Source organism: Dreissena polymorpha, chromosome 11 (genome assembly GCF_020536995.1).
Source record: "Dreissena polymorpha isolate Duluth1 chromosome 11, UMN_Dpol_1.0, whole genome shotgun sequence".
Classification (NCBI taxonomy): Eukaryota; Metazoa; Mollusca; class Bivalvia; order Myida; family Dreissenidae; genus Dreissena; species Dreissena polymorpha.
Genome location: NC_068365.1, coordinates 39001798 through 39021651, shown reverse-complemented (window position 1 = coordinate 39021651; position 19854 = coordinate 39001798). Strand labels below are relative to the sequence as shown.

Below are 19854 nucleotides of genomic sequence, written 5' to 3'. Positions count from 1 at the left end.
TCACGACTTGTATATTACATTACTTGAAAAAAGTTTATGTTTTCAGTATATTCGGTAATAAAATTTTGCGATGTGAAATCGAAAGTACATCGCAAAATAGGTGACATAATGATATACACTATAAATAACGCAAGTAGATTAATCATTTATATATAAAATATATACAATTCACTATTTTTATTATTTTATATATTTGTTTATATTTTAATCAATATAAACTAATAATTGTAAAAAAAAACATTATTTTACAACTTTTCTTTTCTTCGTCGTTGTGGTTGACGGTCCCTTCAAGGAAAAGTTTCTCAGTTTTGCGTTATTAAAATATTTAGTTATTGTGTCCTGTGCTATAACACGTGGATTGTTAATTTGTAAATGTTTTTTTTAAATTATATTGATTGTGCAAAGATACAAGTTTGACAAACATCTGCAATGGTTTGACATTGTTAGAATACCATAATAATGCTTTGCTGGCATTGGAATCAAAACAGCATAAGATATGCATATCAGATCGATCAAAAATGTTTCTTAGTAAACATGTTTTTCAATCCCCAAACTGTTAAACCTTTCATTTTCATTTTGAGTTTTACTCTTGTCTCTGCTGCACATTAACACACTGGGAAACACACTTGTGACACATTTACGGACTGGGATGTACACTTGTGACACATTTACAGACTGGGATGTACACTTATGACATATTTACACACTGGGATGTACATTATGACATATTTACACACTGGGATATACACTTATGCCACATTTACATACTGGGATTTACACTTGTGACACATTAACACACTGTGGTGTACACTTGTGACACATTAACACACTGGGATGGACACTTGTGACAAATTAACACACTGGGATGTACACTTGTGACAAATTTACAGTATGTGATGTACACTTGTGACATATTAACACACTCGAATGTACACTTGTGACACATTTACATACTGGGATGTACACTTGTGACATATTAACACACTGGGATGTACACATTAACACACTGGAATGTACACTTGTGACACATTTACACACTGGGATGTACACTTGTTACACATTAACAAACTGGGCTGCACACTTGTGACACATTTACATACTGGGATGTACACTCGTGACATATTAACACACTGGGATGTACACTTGTGACACATTAACACACTGTGATGTACACTTGTAACTCATTTACAGTATGTGATGTACACTTGTGACATATCAACACACTGGGATGTACACTTGTGACACATTTACATACTGAGATGTACACTTGTGACACATTAACACACTGGGCTGTACACGTGTGACACATTTGCATACTGGGATGTACACTTGAGACACATTAACATACTGGGATGTACACTTGTGACACATTAACATACTGGGATGTACACTTGTGACACATAAACACACAATGGTGTACACTTGTGACACATTAACACACTGGGATGTACACTTGTGACAAATTAACACACTGGGATGTACACTTGTGACAAATTTACAGTATGTGATGTACACTTGTGACATATTAACACACTGGGATGTACACTTGTGACACATTTACATACTGGGATGTACACTCGTGACATATTAACACACTGGGATGTACACTTGTGACACATTAACACACTGTGATGTACACTTGTGACACATTTACAGTATGTGATGTACACTTGTGACATATCAACACACTGGTATGTACACTTGTGACACATTTACATACTGGGATGTACACTTGTTACACATTAACACACTGGGCTGTACACTTGTGACACATTTACATACTGGGATGTACACTTGTGACACATTTACACACTGGGATGTACACTTGTGACACATTAACACACTGGGATGTACACTTGTGACACATTAACACACTTGGGTGTACACTTGTGATACATTTACACGCTGGGATATACACTTGTGACACATTAACATACTTGGTTTTACGCTTGTGACACATTTACAGCCTGTGATGTACACTTGTGACATATTTTTAGTGTATGAAATACACTTGTGACATATTTACAGTCTGTGATATACACGTGTGACATATTTACAGTCTGTGATATAAACTTGTGACATATTTACATTCTGTGATGTACACTTGTGACATATTTACAGTCTGTGATATACACTTGTGACACATTTACAGTAAGGGATGTACACTTGTGACATATTTACAGTCTGTGATGTACACTTGTGACATATTTACAGTCTGTGATATACACTTGTGACACATTTACAGTAAGGGATGTACACTTGTGACATATTTACAGTCTGTGATGTACATTTGTGACATATTTACAGTCTGTGGTGTACACATGTGACACATTTACCGACCGGGATTGTCATTTTTGCCCGTCTGTATTTCACTCAAATCTTAAACACAACTACACACTTTAATTTGAATAATTAGCCAATTATGTCTCTTAGTGAATGAAACATCTATCATCCTGTTTGTCTGTGCGTCAAAATAAACTGCTTTCTTTGGTTTCCGTTATCCACATGAGTGGGACACCACTGCAAGGAGATCAAGATGTGCGACTCTTATCAATTTAGCTGTATGTAACCATTTGAAATTTGCGATTTTTACGAGTGTTAAATAAAGTGTATATTTATGAGAAAGAAGGAATAATTATTTCATGAAAATGTAAGTTTTACGGACGATACTACTTCTGTTTAAATCCAAAGTTTAAAAAGTATCCCACTATTAACTTATAGTTTGTAACTTACATTCAACCGTGGAGAATTTACTTTATAGCAAAAGATTTTCTTCGGCAATTATTAGGTTACAAACTACTAAGTTTCTGACAAAGTAACATACCGAGATTTACCTTGTAATTAGTTCACACTTGACGTCTACTAATTTTTTTTCCATTTATTTAACTCACGACAAACAATTTTCCCTGCCAAAATAAGAGTAAGATATCACATATGGTCCAAGCACAGTTTGTTATGTAACAGAAATAAAACCAGGATTATATTTGTTTATTGTCTAATTTAGGGTACCATCTATCTTACACATGGGACATGTACATTTTTTTCTTAGACAAAATTAAAATTTCCACAATGATTGGTATGGACCACTTGACTACTTTTTTACATCGTGTAACATCAGTGCTTTCCACAGGCCATTTAAAAGTCCCTTGCTAGGACCTTGAATTTCAAAATCAGAGTGTGGGGCATTTCAGGGTTAACCGATTAATGTCAACTAGTCATTCTTTAGATCAAAGCGATATTGACTTCAATAAATAGTTTGAGAGCAGATCCTCTGTCAGTTACATGTACCTCTTTACCCAACTCAAGTCCACCTAAAGGAGGAGCCGTCATATCGATATTGGCCAATTAGAGCACACGCTTTGCATGAGCGACAGCACTCATAGGCATGCAATACCTGCAGTAAAATCATGCAGACGACAAATGACATAATTGTCAAAAGTGTGGGTTTTGTGACAGTTCGGTCCCTAGGTTTATAATTAAACAATTAAATCAGGGCAAGTTTAATACTTAGAAGACTAATGATGGCAACCGGGTATAATCCTCGTGGAAATTTTGCATTGCATGTATTATATGGTCAAATCATTATTCCCAATTTTAGGATTTGTTGCGCATATTTATCCCAATTTGTCTGGTACCAGTTCTTTCTTGATTGGGAAAAAAATAACTGTATAATTTTAATGCCCCTGGTAAGGTGGCATATAACAGTTGAACTGTCCGTTAGTCCGTCCGTCTGTGTGTCCGTCCGAAAACTTTAAGATTGCCCATAACTTTTGCAATATTGAACATAGCAACTTGATATTTGGCATGCATGTGTATCTCATTGAACTGCACATTTTCAGTGGTGAAAGGTCAAGGTCATCCTTCAAGGTCAAAGGTCAAATATATGGCTTCAAAGTGGCGCAGTAGGGGGCAAACACATCTCTTGTTTTATCATGAAAGTTGCACAGAACATTTTTTATAATGTAAGTTTGGAAAAGTTTGATTTATTGAGCCATATGGACTAAAATCTAGGTCACTAGCTGAAATGGACAAAGGCATTTTAATAAGTTAAATAAGTTAATAAGTGAGTTTCTTAAAACTCACTCAAAGATTTTGTTTTGATGGTATCTCAGCCATGGAAACATTTAACCCATTTATGCCTAGCATCTAGAAAAAAGGGCTGGCAAACAGCGTAGACCCAGATGAGACGCCGCATGATGTGGCGTCTCATCAGGGTCTGCGCTGTTTGCTTAAAGGAATTTCTGTAGGAAATATTCTAAATATAGAAATAATTATACTAGAAATCCCTAATTTTGGAAATAAATTGATCCAATTTAAAAGGATGGGAGAGTCCACTAGGCATAAATGGGTTAAAAAGAAGCAGAGGCAGTTCATTATACCACACACTCAGGTGAGCAAGCTTGGATCATCAGGACCTGCTTGTCTTAACTTTTGAGGGGCCTGTTACTGGACAACGAAATATGTAAGGAAACATTTGCCTAAAAATGTAATTATTTTAACTATGGCTACTTGATTAGGTGGGCCACTGATCAAGTATTTCAATGGAAGCAGAATCCTGCATTTTGATGTAAGCACTGAGCAATTTTCTAATTTTTGACTCTTGCATCATTTTGATGCGAATTTTAGCAGAAAGCTTAATCAATAATATACATGTATGTTATGTTTTTGTGTACAGTCACATAGTATTTGACAAAAATGTAAACAAAGGAGCATTTGCAGAGAATTTACTTAGTATGCACAAAAAAATAACTCTGTGCTTCAGTATTCTCACCCCTGAACATTTCATCTGACACCTGAACTCTTCGATTATGGTGTCATTTGACTCCTGGTTTTCAAAAATCTATTAAAATCCTTGACAGATATGTAATTTTAGAACATTGTTGTAAATTGTTCTTTTACGTTTGATCATTTCTTCTAACAGCTATATACATGCAGCTTTGATAGAAAATCTTTTCTGAGAAAGACTCAAGATTCTAAGGTTGATAAATGCAAAACTAATTGCTTTGTGACACTTGATAGAAATCCAATTACTTACTTATCTATGGCTTGGATTGTAAGTTCCAATAAATTTCAAAGCCTGCTACAAAATTAATTTCCTTACGTTGTTGGATAGGCTGAAGCTAGTGATAAATGTTAACAGATCCTGAGCAAATAAATGTGCGTTATATAATTGAGCTGATCAGCGACCTCAGCCTCGCTCGAGGAAACCAGGACTTAATACATGTGCAAATAAATTGTTTACATACTGGTTTCCATGAATATTTAACATAATAAATGAAATAGAACCAGCAAAAGTACACGTAATGTACATTATTTATTTACTTTGCTGCAACATATATTACTAATAATTTACTTTGGTGTAATCATATATTACTTAACTTTGGTGTGATAATGTATTACTTATCTTTGGAGTTCTCATAATATTACTTTACTTGGGTGTAATCATCTATTTTTATGCCCCCGAAGGAGGGCATATAGTGATTGGACGGTTTGTCTGTTTGTCTTTCCGTTGCACTTTGTGTTTAGGTTTCAAAAAATGCTCATAACTTCTATGTCGCTTCAGATAGCAACTTGATATTTGGCATGCATGTGTATCTCATGGAGCTGCACATTTTGAGTGGTGAAAGGTGAAGGTCATCCTTCAAAGATAAAAAACAAATCCAAGGGAAGTAATAAGCTTCAAAGGGAAATAATTATCCAGTGTTTTTTTTCATTCAAAATCGGGTCCGGTAACCGGACCCATTCCCAATGGAAAAAAGTATATATTTTCCCAAATGGGAGCTCAAAATTCCCAATGGAAGTTTTCAAAAAAAAAAAAAAAGTTTTTGTTTTTTGGATCTCAATATTTTGTTCATCTCCCATCCAATTATAAGTTCAACCTTAGTAAACATAATACTGGAGTCCAGTAGACACACTTGTATCCAAATTTTGAAGCATATTTTAGCCAAACAACAAAAACGATAATTTCCCAATTTTGGTCAAAACTTAGCGAATTTTCCCAATCCAAAAGGACCCGGCCCCATTCCCAAAACAATGAAAAAAAACACTGTTATCTGTACCTGCCAAATGGTAAAAAAATATATATATATCAAAGCAGCGCAGAAGGGGGCATTGTGTTTCTGACAAACACATCTCTTGTTTACTTTAGTGTAATCATGTGTTACTTTATTTTGGTGTAATCATATATTACTTTACATTGATTTTATCATATAAGACTGTACCATTTCAGTTGGAAGAGTCCTGTGATTGGATTAGATTGAGAACCAACCCAGTCTAGACTACAAACAGATCAGTGTGGTGTAGACACAAATCAGTACAGTGTAGACAGCAAGCAGTACAGTTTAGGCTACAAACAATCAAGTGAAGACTACAAATAATCCAATCAAGGCTGCAAATAATCCAGTAAAGGCTACAAACAATCTTGTGAAGGCTACACACAATCCAGTTAAGGCTACAAACAATCCAGTGAGGACTACAAACATCCCAGTGTAGGCTACAAACAATCGAGTGAAGGCTACACACAATCCAGCAAAGGCTACAAACAATCCAGTGAAGTCTACAAACAATCTAATAAAGGCTTCAAACAATCTAGTTAAGGCTAAAACAGTCCAGTGAAGGCTACTCACAATCCAGTGAAGGCTACTCACAATCCAGTGAAGGCTGCAAACAATCCAGTGAAGTCTACAAACAATTTAATAAAGGCTTCAAACAATCTAGTTAAAGCTACAAACAGTCCAGTAAAGGCTACAAACAATCCAGTGAAGACAACAAACATCCCAGTGTATGCTAAAACAGTCCAGTTATATATTTTTAACATATACTTGTGCAGACAACTTACAGTCCAGCTTTGACAACTTACAGTCCAATGTGAACAATAAATAGACTAATAAAGTACACTAAAGGACCAGAATAGACTCATATTTTCAGGTCATTTTGAGGTTCGGGTGTTCAGTCCAGTGTGGACATCTCGTAACAATAACTGGGGACTTCACATCAGACCAGATGATTCTGTCCAACATGATCAGATATTAAGGTGAGAGCCATATAGTTTGCAAGCATGAGTTTGTCTAAATATTCATGAAATTGATCACAATCACCTAAATTAATAAAGTTCTGATCAATTGAAATCATGCAATCAGGTGAGCTGGATTTAACTTATGCAAGTCTTACAGCAGGAGAGGTGAATTTTCCATGTAAAAAAACAAATTTAAAATCCACAGAGCAATTAAAAATGTAAACTCTTCAGCATTTTGTCTTCATGCTTTAATCAGCTATTTGGAGAGCTGAATATTTTACACCTAAAATGCTCAAATAGAAAGGTGCTCGTTACTATCAAATCCAGGATTGTACATTTATAAAGATGCTGACATATACAGGTGGCAATATGATACAGACATGTTCGGCTCAATGGCAGCTGGTTTACTTTCAAAATACATAAAGGGATGCAACTGCTTAATAGCGAATATTGTTTTATGTTTTGTTCACTAATAGGCTCTTTCTGATAATCACCAAGTAAAATGGTCATTCAAATTTGCTGATGTGTCAAAAATATTTTCTTGTTTTTAGCTCACCTGAGCACAACGTGCTCATGGTGAGCTATTGTGATCACCTTTTGTCCGTCGTCCGTTGTGCGTCCATCGTCAAACATTTGCCTTTGGAACACTCTAGAGGCCACATTTATTGTCCGATCTTCATGAAACTTGGTGAGAACATTTGTCCCAATGATACCTCTATCGAGTTCGAAACTGGGTCATGCTGGGTCAAAAACTAGGTCACTAGGTCAAAAAGAAGAAAAACCTTGTGAACACTGTAGAAGTCACATTTGATGCCCAATCTTCATGTAACTTTGTCAAAATATTTGTCTTAATGATTTGTTGGTTAAGTTCAAAAAAGTTTCCGGTCCATTGAAAAACATGGCCGCCAGGGGGCGGGGCAGTATTCCTTATATGGCTATATAGAAACCTTGTGAACACTCTAGAAGTCACAATGTTTGCCCAATCATCATGAAACTTGGTCAAAACATTAGTTTCATTGATATCTCGAACGAGTTCAAAAATGGTCCAGATCTGTGAAAAAACATGGCCGCAAGGGGGCGGGGCAGTTTTCTCTATATGTATATAGTGAAAACATGTGAACGCTCTAGAAGTCACATTTTTGGTCCAATCTTCATGAAATTTGGTCAGAACATTTATTTCCTGGATACGACGGTTGAGTTTGAAAATGGTTAGGATCAGTAAAAAAACATGGCCGCCAGGGGGCAGGGCAGTTTTGCTTATATGGCTATAGTTAAACCTTGTTCACACTCTAGGAGTCACATAAATAGTCCAATCTTCATGAAACTTGGTCTGAACATTTGTTTTTATGATAGCTAGGCTGAGTTTGAAAATGGTTTCTGTCCGTTGAAAAATATGGCCGCCAGGGGGCGGGGCAGCTTTGCTTATATGGCTATAGTGAAACCTTGTTAACACTCTAGAAGTAACATTTATAGCCCAATCTTCATGGAACATGGTCCGAAGATTTGTTGTATTGATAGCTTGGCTGAGTTCGAAAATGGTTACGGTTTGTTGAAAAACATGGCCGCCAGGGTAGAGGCAGTTTTCATAATATGACTAGCCTCTAAACCTATAAGTTCGTGCACCTTAAACTTCAAAGTCATATATTTCATGAAAAATCATTAGACAATAACTAAACTTGATATATACTTTATGATTTATCTTTTGTTTAACAAATAAAGAGTGAAATATGTTGGTTGACAGACAATAATAATGGAGTTACGTACCTTTAAACATTCATGTATATCGTAGTCTGCGTCACACAGAATTACCCTATAAGATCGTGCACCGATTTTGATGACGTCACAGCGAGGCCCTGGGATGTGTTTATAATAACCAATATATGTTTTTGTGAAAAAGATCTTTATTTGTATTAAATATGTGTTGTTTTAGATGAATTTCGTGAATAAACTGTATTGAAAATAATGGTTGAAACAAAACTGGTCTTCATAAAAACAAAATATAAACTGTGATAACTGTATTCAGAGGTCTAGATAAAGTGTATTTACTAACGGAAAAAAGCTTAATAAAATTCTATTCACAATGGGGGCATAAAAGGCTGTCACCCCTTCTAATGGCAGTTTTTTTGTGACAACATCTCAAATTGACGCAGCGAGAATCTGTATCGCAATAGGCCGGTCACGATCTTAACGTATGGTCTCGTGTCATCATTTGGGGGTAAAATTTTCCGCATACACAGCATACTTTAACCGTATTTTAATGCAAAGTTCAGAGTGCACAACACAAATTCGAGACGGGCCTCCAAGGGAAACTACTCTTACAACATTTTACGATCAAAACATTGACAAACATAGCCGTCTGGTGAAGGAAATGTGCAGATTTTAAACATCTTTTAAGGCTATTTCTTTGGAACGAGGTCAGAAAAACGAACATTATATCATATTTATTGTTTTTTCATCATGAGGGTTGTCTTATCGGCTGTGAAAATTCTCGCGTTCAAAACTGAACAGTTTCAGGCACGTGCGTTCGAATGTTGCTTAGAAGTTTACGTCATAAAAGAGTACACGATCTTATAGGGCTGCACGAAGTTATCGGAATAGAGGATATATTAAAACCATGTTAACACTCTTGTTGTAATGTGGATGTTGGTGCACAATGATGATGATGATGATGGTGATGATGATGATGATGATGATGATGATGATGATGATGATGATGATGATGATGATGATGATGATGATGATGATGATGATGATGATGATGGTTATGATGATTATGATGATTATGATGATACTGGTAATGGATTCAGAAACATTAATGTCAAACTCAAATATCTAATTATGATTATTGCATTACTCAAATTAATTATTGCCATTTATACTTATGATTGTTATCTATATCTTTGCAGAAATTTAACATAGTGGTAAAACCAATAAAACAACAAGAAGTGTTACATATGAATCTTATTTGACTTTTCATTCACTTATCCTAGGCTACTCTCTATAAAACTCATTTATGCCTGTGCCTGCATTGTTGCCAGGTGGTAATTGACATAACGCCTTATCAGTGATCGCTCCGCCCACTTAATCACGTGGCTCAGCGGGAAGAAAACCTAGACAAGCTAACACCAAAATGGCTTCTTTGCCTATAGACTGCATATAGATTTAGTAAATTACGCGATATTCCGGATGATTTTATAGACTTGTTTAACACCATATTACACTTGTAAAGGGGTTGATGCCATTTAGTTATTCTGCAAATACAAGAAATATACGATTAAAGAGAACATCAGCTATTTATAATGGGTAAATCGGTACATTAAACACGCTCTTAAATGCTTGCGCGCTTACCGAAATCGAACCCGTTATTACGTGTAATGGTGGTATTCGCAATAAATTAACACTTCAGCGGTATTTACCCGTGTTATTAACAAAATTATTACCTAAACATTCCCCCCTACGCGTGTATTTGACACGAAATAGCGCTTTATAACTGGGAATTCGGTGAAGTTTTGCGCGCTTTCTGACGCCGGGTGGGTACCTCAATCCCACATGTTATTGCGTATAAAAGTGATATTAATCATATTAAACATTTCTTATGGGATATTTATCAATCACTTTAATTTAAAGCGAAAAAAAAACACAGCAAGTTTGGACATTGTCTGATATAAAATTAGCGTTGTACGAAATGGAATACGGTCAGGCTATTATAAATTAATAAGGCTACCAATATCAGACCCTCGTGCAGGTACCGACTTCCCCGAAGTTACCGCATTTATTGGTTAACTAATATCAGTAATAATAACTCTTTTACAATAGCATTTATCGATACGTCTTTATTAAAATAATAACTAAATGGTTTTCACTTGTTTCTGACACACACAGAAAAGCGATTTTTAACGGGGATTTCGTAAAGTTACACGAATTGGGTACCAAAATTCTCAATTATTTTACATGCACATGTGACATACACTGTAATACATACTTAATAATGCTTAGTTATTTCTTATATGACATTTCAAGTTTGTGAAAAAATTAATGTTCTATAAAGGGGATCTCGGTAATTCTTGAAGCTTCCTCTCGTTCTTGTCAAGAATAATAACTTATCTTTCTGGATACCAAATGTCAGAGTTGCATTAAACCTTTTTACACCGTTTTTGCCATATTTCATTTCCGTTTTTTAATCCAAACAAAATAAACAAAGCTCGTTTAAAAAATGAGATCTAGGCATTCGAGCTCCTAGTGTGGATTAAAAGCGTTTATTGGTGACACCACATGAGTGCAAATGTGTAGATACCGTTAATAAGATAATATATCACATGTCACCTTCAAATAACATGTATGATGTCAATCAAGTGCATTACTATCAGAGTAATAAAACACAGCATGAATTAGGCTTCATGCTGGGTTTTATTTCTCTTTAAGTAATGCAGATGAACCTCGCTTCTGACCTAGTAACTGATAAAACTATTTAAAAAAGTGAAATATTATGTGATAATCAGATCGATAACATAAACTATTTAAATCTGCTAGTATATCCGATAAAAATATATTATAATTGTCTTTGACCATACATGCCATACGTCCCGGATTGTCCGGGACAGTCCCGGAAATGAAGAACTTGTTCCGCTGTCCCGGAAATCTGTCAAATGTCCCGGAATTTACAAAATCCATATATACATGTACCTAATCTTAGGCTTAACTGCACCTCAAATCTGTGTATATCTGCAACGTCTCCATGACGATGCCAACCCGAATAGGCAGACTACGCTACGTGTCAAAATCGATCAATTAACAGGGGTCCTGTTATCATATCGATTGTCTCACGTTCGCGGTCAAACCGAAAAGGTGGCGTTGTTTAATGTGGTTGTTAATTGACTTTAATCTACTACGTCATTATTTGCCGCTGCGTAAGGACAAAGGATAGTTGTTAACACATCTGAAGTCCAACATCGCTGAGTAAAAAATTAAAGCAGTTTATGTTCGCACGTTTAACCCACAAAGAAGTTGAGTAAAAAAGTAAGCATATAAAAACGTCATCCTCACTAGGATATTATTGTCTTTTTCTAAACCCCCAGTAAACATAACGTTAAAAATAATAAGTGAATTCGAATTGCGTTCGCCATGTCAAAACGCCGGTCTTAATAACAATAACGCAGTGACGTCACCATCTATGTTTAGAGCGCTTACACTGAAAACACGTGGCTTGTATCTAGTAACGGAAGTAGTAATGTTTAATTTGACGTTAATAGATCAAGTGTATTTTGGATAGGCTTTCGAACTTTTGCAATTAACGATGCGAAACAAAAAAAACGTACCAAAAATGCATATGTCTATAAATATCGCTACATTTTGTACATGTCCCGGAAAATCGGCAAAAGTCCCGGACAATTTAACTCAATGTCCCGGAATTCATCTGAAAAATTATAGCATGTATGTTTTTGACAGTGTTGACCTTCAGTTGTTCGTGGTGACGACCGCATGTATTTATACATCTCTTACACTTCTCAAGATCTCTTTTCGGCTTTGGAAACGATATAAATTAAATGTCACCAACTAATCTTTCAGGATATCGATTGTCCGAGTTACATAATCCCCATTGACACCGTTTAACCATTTTTAATCGTTTTTTTAAAGAGGAAAACAAAAGAAACTCGGAATAAAAGTGAACCTAAACATGTAGCTTGTCTAGAAAATGGCGGACAGGTTGTTGCTAACGAGTGCGCCCGATTTTTCGATCGCTGATTGGTGGATCAATTCTAGTGGGCGGAGCGATCATAGATAAGACGTCATGTCAATTGTGTAACACTCCTGGAAATTGACCCCCATTAACTGGTCACTTTCATCAAAGACCTTTGTGTTGATGTCAGATGGAAACCATTCATAAGACATTACAACTTGAAATGTTTTACCCCTACAATTTTCAGTTAGTCAGTAGTTTGTGTGTATTATGAAGATTTGTGATTTTAGCAGGTTTTATTGTTGTTTCAATTGGAAATATCAATGCAAGGTGAGTCCTAAAATTGTTCCAGTTGTTTAAAAACACTTTGTCAAAAATGTGAACAATTTGGTAGTAAAAAAACAACTTATCACATCTTTTAAGAAGCACAAACAACTGTTTGAAGAAAAGTTGATTTGCATTTGTTTTTGCAAAAATAATATATTTATGTTACAGATTTTTTTTGCATTTAAACTACAAATAGTTTGATGGTTGTTTTGATATGATACGTTTTCAAATGTCTTGTGTCTGTTTACTTCTATATTTGCACACTTTATAACTATAAGAAAGATCAAGTGATGTTTTGTACTATAAAAGAAGATCAATATTGAATTTCTAGTAGCTGTACATATTCTCATACTCATTTACTTTTTTATAACTGACTTTGATATATGAAAACAATTCAATATATTTTATTTAATTATGCAAAAACTATTTTATAAAAACACAATCTTTTGAACAAATACAGTTGTTTTCAGTATCTAAAAGTGTTCTTGCTAAACAGATTGTAAACAGTCATCCCCTATAAGATGCTGAGATGCTTATCTCATGATCTCAAATTTTGACAACAATTTGTTGAAAAATGTACTTCCATTTTCTTTTGCTGATGCTCATTATTAAATTACTGTTCTCATATTACTTTTATCCAAAATAATTTAAGCTTTGTCGCAACGGGTAACAAATGTCTATTTTAAAAAATTTTAACACACACACACAAAACTACTGATAACGCATATATGTATATATCTGCCGAAACAGCAAACATTTTCTTTTCACAAAACAACGTTAACAACCCTTGTTTCCTGGATACGACGGTTGAGTTCAAAAATGGTTTTGATCCATCTAGTAACATGACCGCCAGGGGGGGGGGGGTCATTAACCTTATATTTATATACTGAAAATACCTGTGAACACTCTAAAAGTCACATGTTTTGGCCAATCATCATGAAACTTAGTCAAAACATTGGTTTTATTGATATGTCAGATGAGTTTGAAAATGGTCGTGATCAGTGGAAAAACATTGCCGCCAGGGGATGGGGCAGTTTTCTCTATTTGTTTGTAAGAAGCATTTTCCTTATATATATATTTAAAAAAAATCTGGGTATTAAAAACATGGCTGCCAGGGTGGGTGGGGTAATTTTCTATATAGGCCTATTGTGAATACTTTGGAACACCTTATTTTTAAAGTAAGTCTTGTCATACTAATAATTTGAAATATTTGCTGAAGAATTTTAATCTTTGTTTCTTTCCATCTAAGTCTCTCAGGTGAGCGACCCAGGGCCCTTTAGGGCCTCTTGTTTCTTGAATACTCTGGTATTCTTTATTTTGTATCTATCTATATTTAGTTCAATTTATAGTTTATACAGTACAGCCAACGTGGAACAAACATATTTCGCGACCGTGGCGGCAAGGCGCAATGAGTCGATGCCGAGTCAGCCGTTGAAGCCGCGTCAGTATGCGGCGGCAAGTGGCATTTTGCCGCGAAGCTTCGCATCTGTCCGCCGAGACATGCCGAGACGATCCGTGACATAACGCTGAGTCGATGCGCATCTTCAAATCAAAATTTTTTTTAAATGATTAGTTAGTCAAATAAATTTAAAAGAACAATTATAATAATATTTAAAATCATAATTAATTTAATGAGCGTGGATTCAAAATAGATAAACTAGTTAATAAAAAAGCATGCTGTTGTTTTGTTTTTAGTAATTGCATTCCCGTTTCTAAAGATATTGCTGTCATCCGGATAGAAATAACTATTATTTTAAAAAAATGCAAATAAAAAAAATACAATTTATAAAAACAAACTACGATTACCACGGGCATGTATTAATAAAATTCCAATAATCATTTGCCATTGTCATTTTTAGAATCGGCTAAAGTACTTGAAGTTACTTTGTGTGCGTTTATTGCGCTGTATGATTATTGTCTTTATATTAAACGATCAACAAACATATTTGTTTTGGGTTTAATTTAAAGGACAACATGTATTAGCATATAAGCATATTTAATGTGTCTGGCCAATTTAGTTTGTTTCCCGCCCGTCGTGTATGTATTTCACACATAAACAATGTCACGTAATTATGTTTTTGCACATACCAGTGGTCAAGACTCCAGCAGTAGGTGGATTTATAATTGCTTGTTGTTTTTGCTATTATATTTTAGCTGAGACAATTAGCAGTTTGAAGCCACATCAATAACCAACACTTAATTGATGTTTTGTTAATTATCAGCTTATTATAACTATTGTTTGACTATGCGTATATAAAGTAGTTTCATTTTGTTTATATTATACAGTTGATATCGCTAATCATTACCAGATAATCCCGTATATTCCAGTTTTAAAGCAAATTCCGGTAAATATTTACGATAAAAGTGCTCAAGACACACACACATTCGCAATTATTCTTAAGTATCAAATACATTTTGGCATGTGTTACTATTTAAAGATGTGATGAAATAACGTCCAATCGGGGCGTTTTTTTTCTCCACTGAACACGCATAAATCGCCTGACGTGATGTACATGTTTTTAAACAACACAAAATACACCCAAAGTTTCCATGCGTCGTTTTACATGTTTATTTGATGCTAGAATTTGTTAATGTCGCATTAGCATTAAAATTTGGAAGCGTGTTTCGGATTATAAATTTAATAAAGCTCATTTCAGAATGGAACGAAACATTAACATTGTGCGTAATTTATTCAACGATAATTTGTTAAAGCGCATTACCTGCCATATCCCTTATTAAAACATGAAAATAATAAATATGAAAGTAGCGTAAATCTAGGTTTCTATGCTACACAAATGTACATGTAGGTGTATATCTTTTCACTCAATCCGCCGCATACGCATGCGGCGGATTTACTCCGCGGAAGAACGCGAGGTTAAAACAGACTCGGCGTCGTTGCGCGGATTGATGCCCAGTGCCTCAGCAATACGCTGCGTGAACACTCGACAAGGCCGCCTCGTACTAAATTTCTGGCCGTGGCGTAGCCGCAGATTATGTTTGTTCCGCGTTGGCTGTACTGTAGATAAAAATGCATATGAAAAAGCATTATAAATCTATGTATACAATCAGATATGAAGTTTGGATTTCATGAGCATTATATTTAATATTATTATACCTCACTTTTATTCACAATGCTAAACTCCCATAGGCCATCGTGACATAGAAATACTGTCAGACCCAGCGGGAAAAAATTTACTGTCCAAAAAATACTGTCGCCCGCTACCTAAGCAATCACGTGCCACCAGGGGGAAAAATTTACTGTCCAAAAAATACTGTTGACGCTACCTTAGCAATCACGTGCGGAATGGTAAAAAATTATACTGTCCCATTCGCACATGCACAGTACGCAGTTTTGCATTTCTGTTGTATTTGGATAATTAAAATATCGATTGCAGCTGAAACTGTGCTGTAGAATAGATTAATGCCATTATTTAAGCTATGACAGAAGTTATAAAGAAATTCAATTTAGTATAAACGACACGCTTACCTCAACGGCCACTTTAACCCTTTGCATGCTGGGAAATTTGTCGTCTGCTAAAATGTCGTCTGCAGAATTTCTAAAATTAGCATTTTCTTCGATTTTTTTCAAAGAATACTATCAGAATAGCAAACAGTTTGGATCCTGATGAGACGCCACGTTCTGTAGCGTCTCATCTGGATCCAAACTGTTTGCAAAGGCCTTTAAAATCCGGTTCCCGCACTGAAAGGGTTAATCCAATGCTAATAACAATAAAGTTACAATGATATACACTTTCAGTGTCTGTTCTTAAGGTGTTATGCATGACAAACACAGAATCCGAATATTTTTGGATTCGTTCGATGCTTTAAACAAATATTTTACTGTTAAAAAAAAACAAGTCCATATTGTTGTCCCAAAATGTTTCGTCACCGAAATGACGTCACACGAGTACGTCATAAATTGCATAATCAAGTGATGAAAATAAAATACGGAAAGCTGGTTCGGTAATATATTTTTTAAGAAATAATTGACGACTCAGAAAAGTGATGGGATAAATCGATTACTAGGTCGGTGCTGAATAAAGCGAAGTTCATTTTGCTCGGCCCGAAAATCTGAACCAGTCAACATATTAATGGTTGTTCATTGATGAAATTAAATACAATTATTGAATATTAAAATTATTCATGGTTCATATCAATTGTTCATGTTTGAATAGTTTGTTCGGTATAATAAAATTAATATTACATGTCTGACAGGGTGACAGTTAATTTTTCAAATTTCGGAAAAATACTGTCAACCTTGGCTTGCCTCGGTATTTCCTCAAGTTAACAAATTTACTGTCACCCTGTCAGACATGCAATATTTATATAATGTCAAAGGATTATACAGATTTAGTACTGGCGAGGAAAAATTTGCAATCACTAGTCTAACAGGGAGGTGGAAAACTACAACGGGCGAGGCATGGTCAGGGGTGATAACCCCAAAAAAGGGTTAGGTTAAGAGTTAGGTTTAGGGGTCGGGTTAGGGTTAGGGTTGGGTTTAGGCTAACCCAAACCCTAACCCGACCCCTAACACTAACCCTAACCCTCTAACCCCCCCTTGCACAATACCATACCATGCCTCGCCCCTTGTAGTTTTCCGCCTCCCAACGGGGCAAGTAGCAGTTTTGAAACTTGTAAATCCATGATCCAATAATATAACATCTTATAATAAGATAACATTAATGTAATTTATCAAAGGAAGACCTTGGACTGTATTCACCAATCAATTTCTTGACTTAACCCATTACCACTTAGATCTGTATTTTTAAGTGATTGTAGTCCATTAAAAAGTTATATTTAATTAGAGACTTTTCTTACTAGATTTAAGTTTTAAAGGCTTCATTTCCAACCCTAAGATAATGATGAGCAGCAAACAGCATAAAACCTGAACAGACTGCTAGTTACTTGCAGGCTGTTCTGGTTTTATTCTGTTTGCACATAAGCATTTTCACTTTTCCTTCTGAGTGGGAAAGGGTTAACTTTTTCAGTGCTGAAACCGAATTTTGAAGGCCTTCGCGTCTCATCAGGATCCAAACTGTTTGCTATTTCTGATAGTATTCTTTGAAAAAAAATCGAAGCAAATGCTAATTTTAGAAATTCAGCAGACAACATTTTAGCAGACAACAAATTTCCCAGCATGCAAAGGGTTAAGTCTAAAATAAGGAATATTCTTGAAATTATTTTGTTTCCAGTGAAATCTGTTCAATGTTATTCATATTTCACTTCTGCTGCTGACATATTGGCTACTGTTATATTTTGGTTGCGTTTGTATGCCTTCATATTTTTCTCGATTAGCATTCCTCAGTAAATCAGATTCTCTCCACGCAACTCATCAATATTTCCAATATTTCATGATGAAAATCCTGCTATCATGATTTAGAGCTGTGGGTGAAATGTAGCAGAAAGCATGATACATGTGCTTTGAGATTGTTGAATACATAGTTCCTGCTGAAGTATTGGTTTAGATCTGTAAGAAGCTGGTACAGAGATTATGGCATTGGAAACCTGATGTTTGATGTACCTGAGGATCATTAGGTCTACCAGATATACAACAGGCTTGATGGTTGATTGCAAACTAGATCAGTCAATGTTGGACATTTCATTAGTTATTCCTCAATCTCAATTGATATCACAGAAGTTTATAAATATGTAATTTTTTTTTTAATTTGATTTTAAAGTTGATATTTTTGTTTTGTATGTTTATTCTGTCTGAATCAGTGTATTTTTTGCCATTTTAGGAATGAGGCATGGTCCCTTTTGATTCGGAAAAAATCATGATGTTTTAACTAAAATTGGGAAATAAGTTGTTGTTGTTTTGCTAACAAATGCTTTAAAATTGAGAATCATAATGTTTTCAATATGATATTTACTATTGTCCAACTTATAGAGCTTGATTGCAGATGAACTAAATGTTGAGGTTTAAACAAATTGGAAATCTTTAATTGGGAATTTTAGGTCCCATTTGGTAAATATATAAACTTTTCTATTGGGAATATGTCAAAATACCGGACCCATATTTGAACGAAAAAAACACTGAGAATATAACACTGATTGTTTCATGATTGGAAATCAATGGCTTGCTATAACTGTTGAATAAATAGAATAGATAATATAGAATGGCCAAGGGATATACGTTTACAAAGACACTTGTTTCCAGTTAAGTCTCTTAGGGGTTCTGTTTACAAAAAATGATACATTTCGCCACTTGCTATTGCAAACTGACAAGATTTTTTGCACTTTTGTAAAAGTTTTGCATATGGCGACAATTGCGAGGCATCAAGAGATTTGAATTTAATCATCTGTTTGTAATGAAGATTTTTTCAGAATTCATACAAATCATGTTCAATAGTTTTCCTCATTTAGATTACAGAATGTGTACATGTTACCAGTGGAAACTGACAGAATGCAGCCATTCATATATTCTTGACTGACAGTCAGCATTGGGTTTCCTAATTGTATAAAGCAGGAGAACACTTTGGTGGTATTGGATTGGAAGTGAGGGTGTACCATAGTGATATTGGAACCACTGTCTGCAATCAAGTGGGTACAGTTACATGCGTGGCGGACCGATATCGAGAAAAATAAATATGATACTGGCCTATTCTCTGCCCTTATATTTATCAAACAATTTCTCTGTATTAGATACAAATATAGGTAGGCCTGAAATTGTGCAAGGATGGCTGCTTTCATACTGAGACATTGAGAAGTGTATGTACTGTTATTTACAGCTGTACATGTATTCCCTGTGGATGAAAAAAATGCTCCTATTTTATTTGTACTTGACATTTGAAACTGAGCCTGGAGGCACTTAACCCTTTACGGGCTGGAACCGAAT

At 35.2% G+C, this 19854-nt stretch overlaps 1 protein-coding gene across 8 annotated transcripts in view; it reads left to right on the top strand.

Annotated features, from left to right (window-relative positions):
* The first annotated feature begins 432 nt into the window (after window positions 1-432).
* Window positions 433-19854, top strand: part of LOC127851795 (cytochrome b5 reductase 4-like) — a 264668-nt gene continuing 245246 nt past the window's right edge. The window contains exons 1-3 of one of the 8 annotated variants that reach the window (XM_052385669.1): window positions 2199-2650; window positions 6230-6781; window positions 6928-7033. Coding sequence is in view for 1 of the 8 variants with exons in the window: in XM_052385671.1 (XP_052241631.1) it covers window positions 2643-2650 (8 nt within the window). In the remaining 7 variants the exon portion in view is untranslated. Of the gene's footprint in view, window positions 2651-6229; window positions 7034-19854 lie in introns of all 8 variants that reach the window. The other 7 variants (XM_052385674.1, XM_052385678.1, XM_052385677.1 and 4 more) reach the window with 7 other exon arrangements.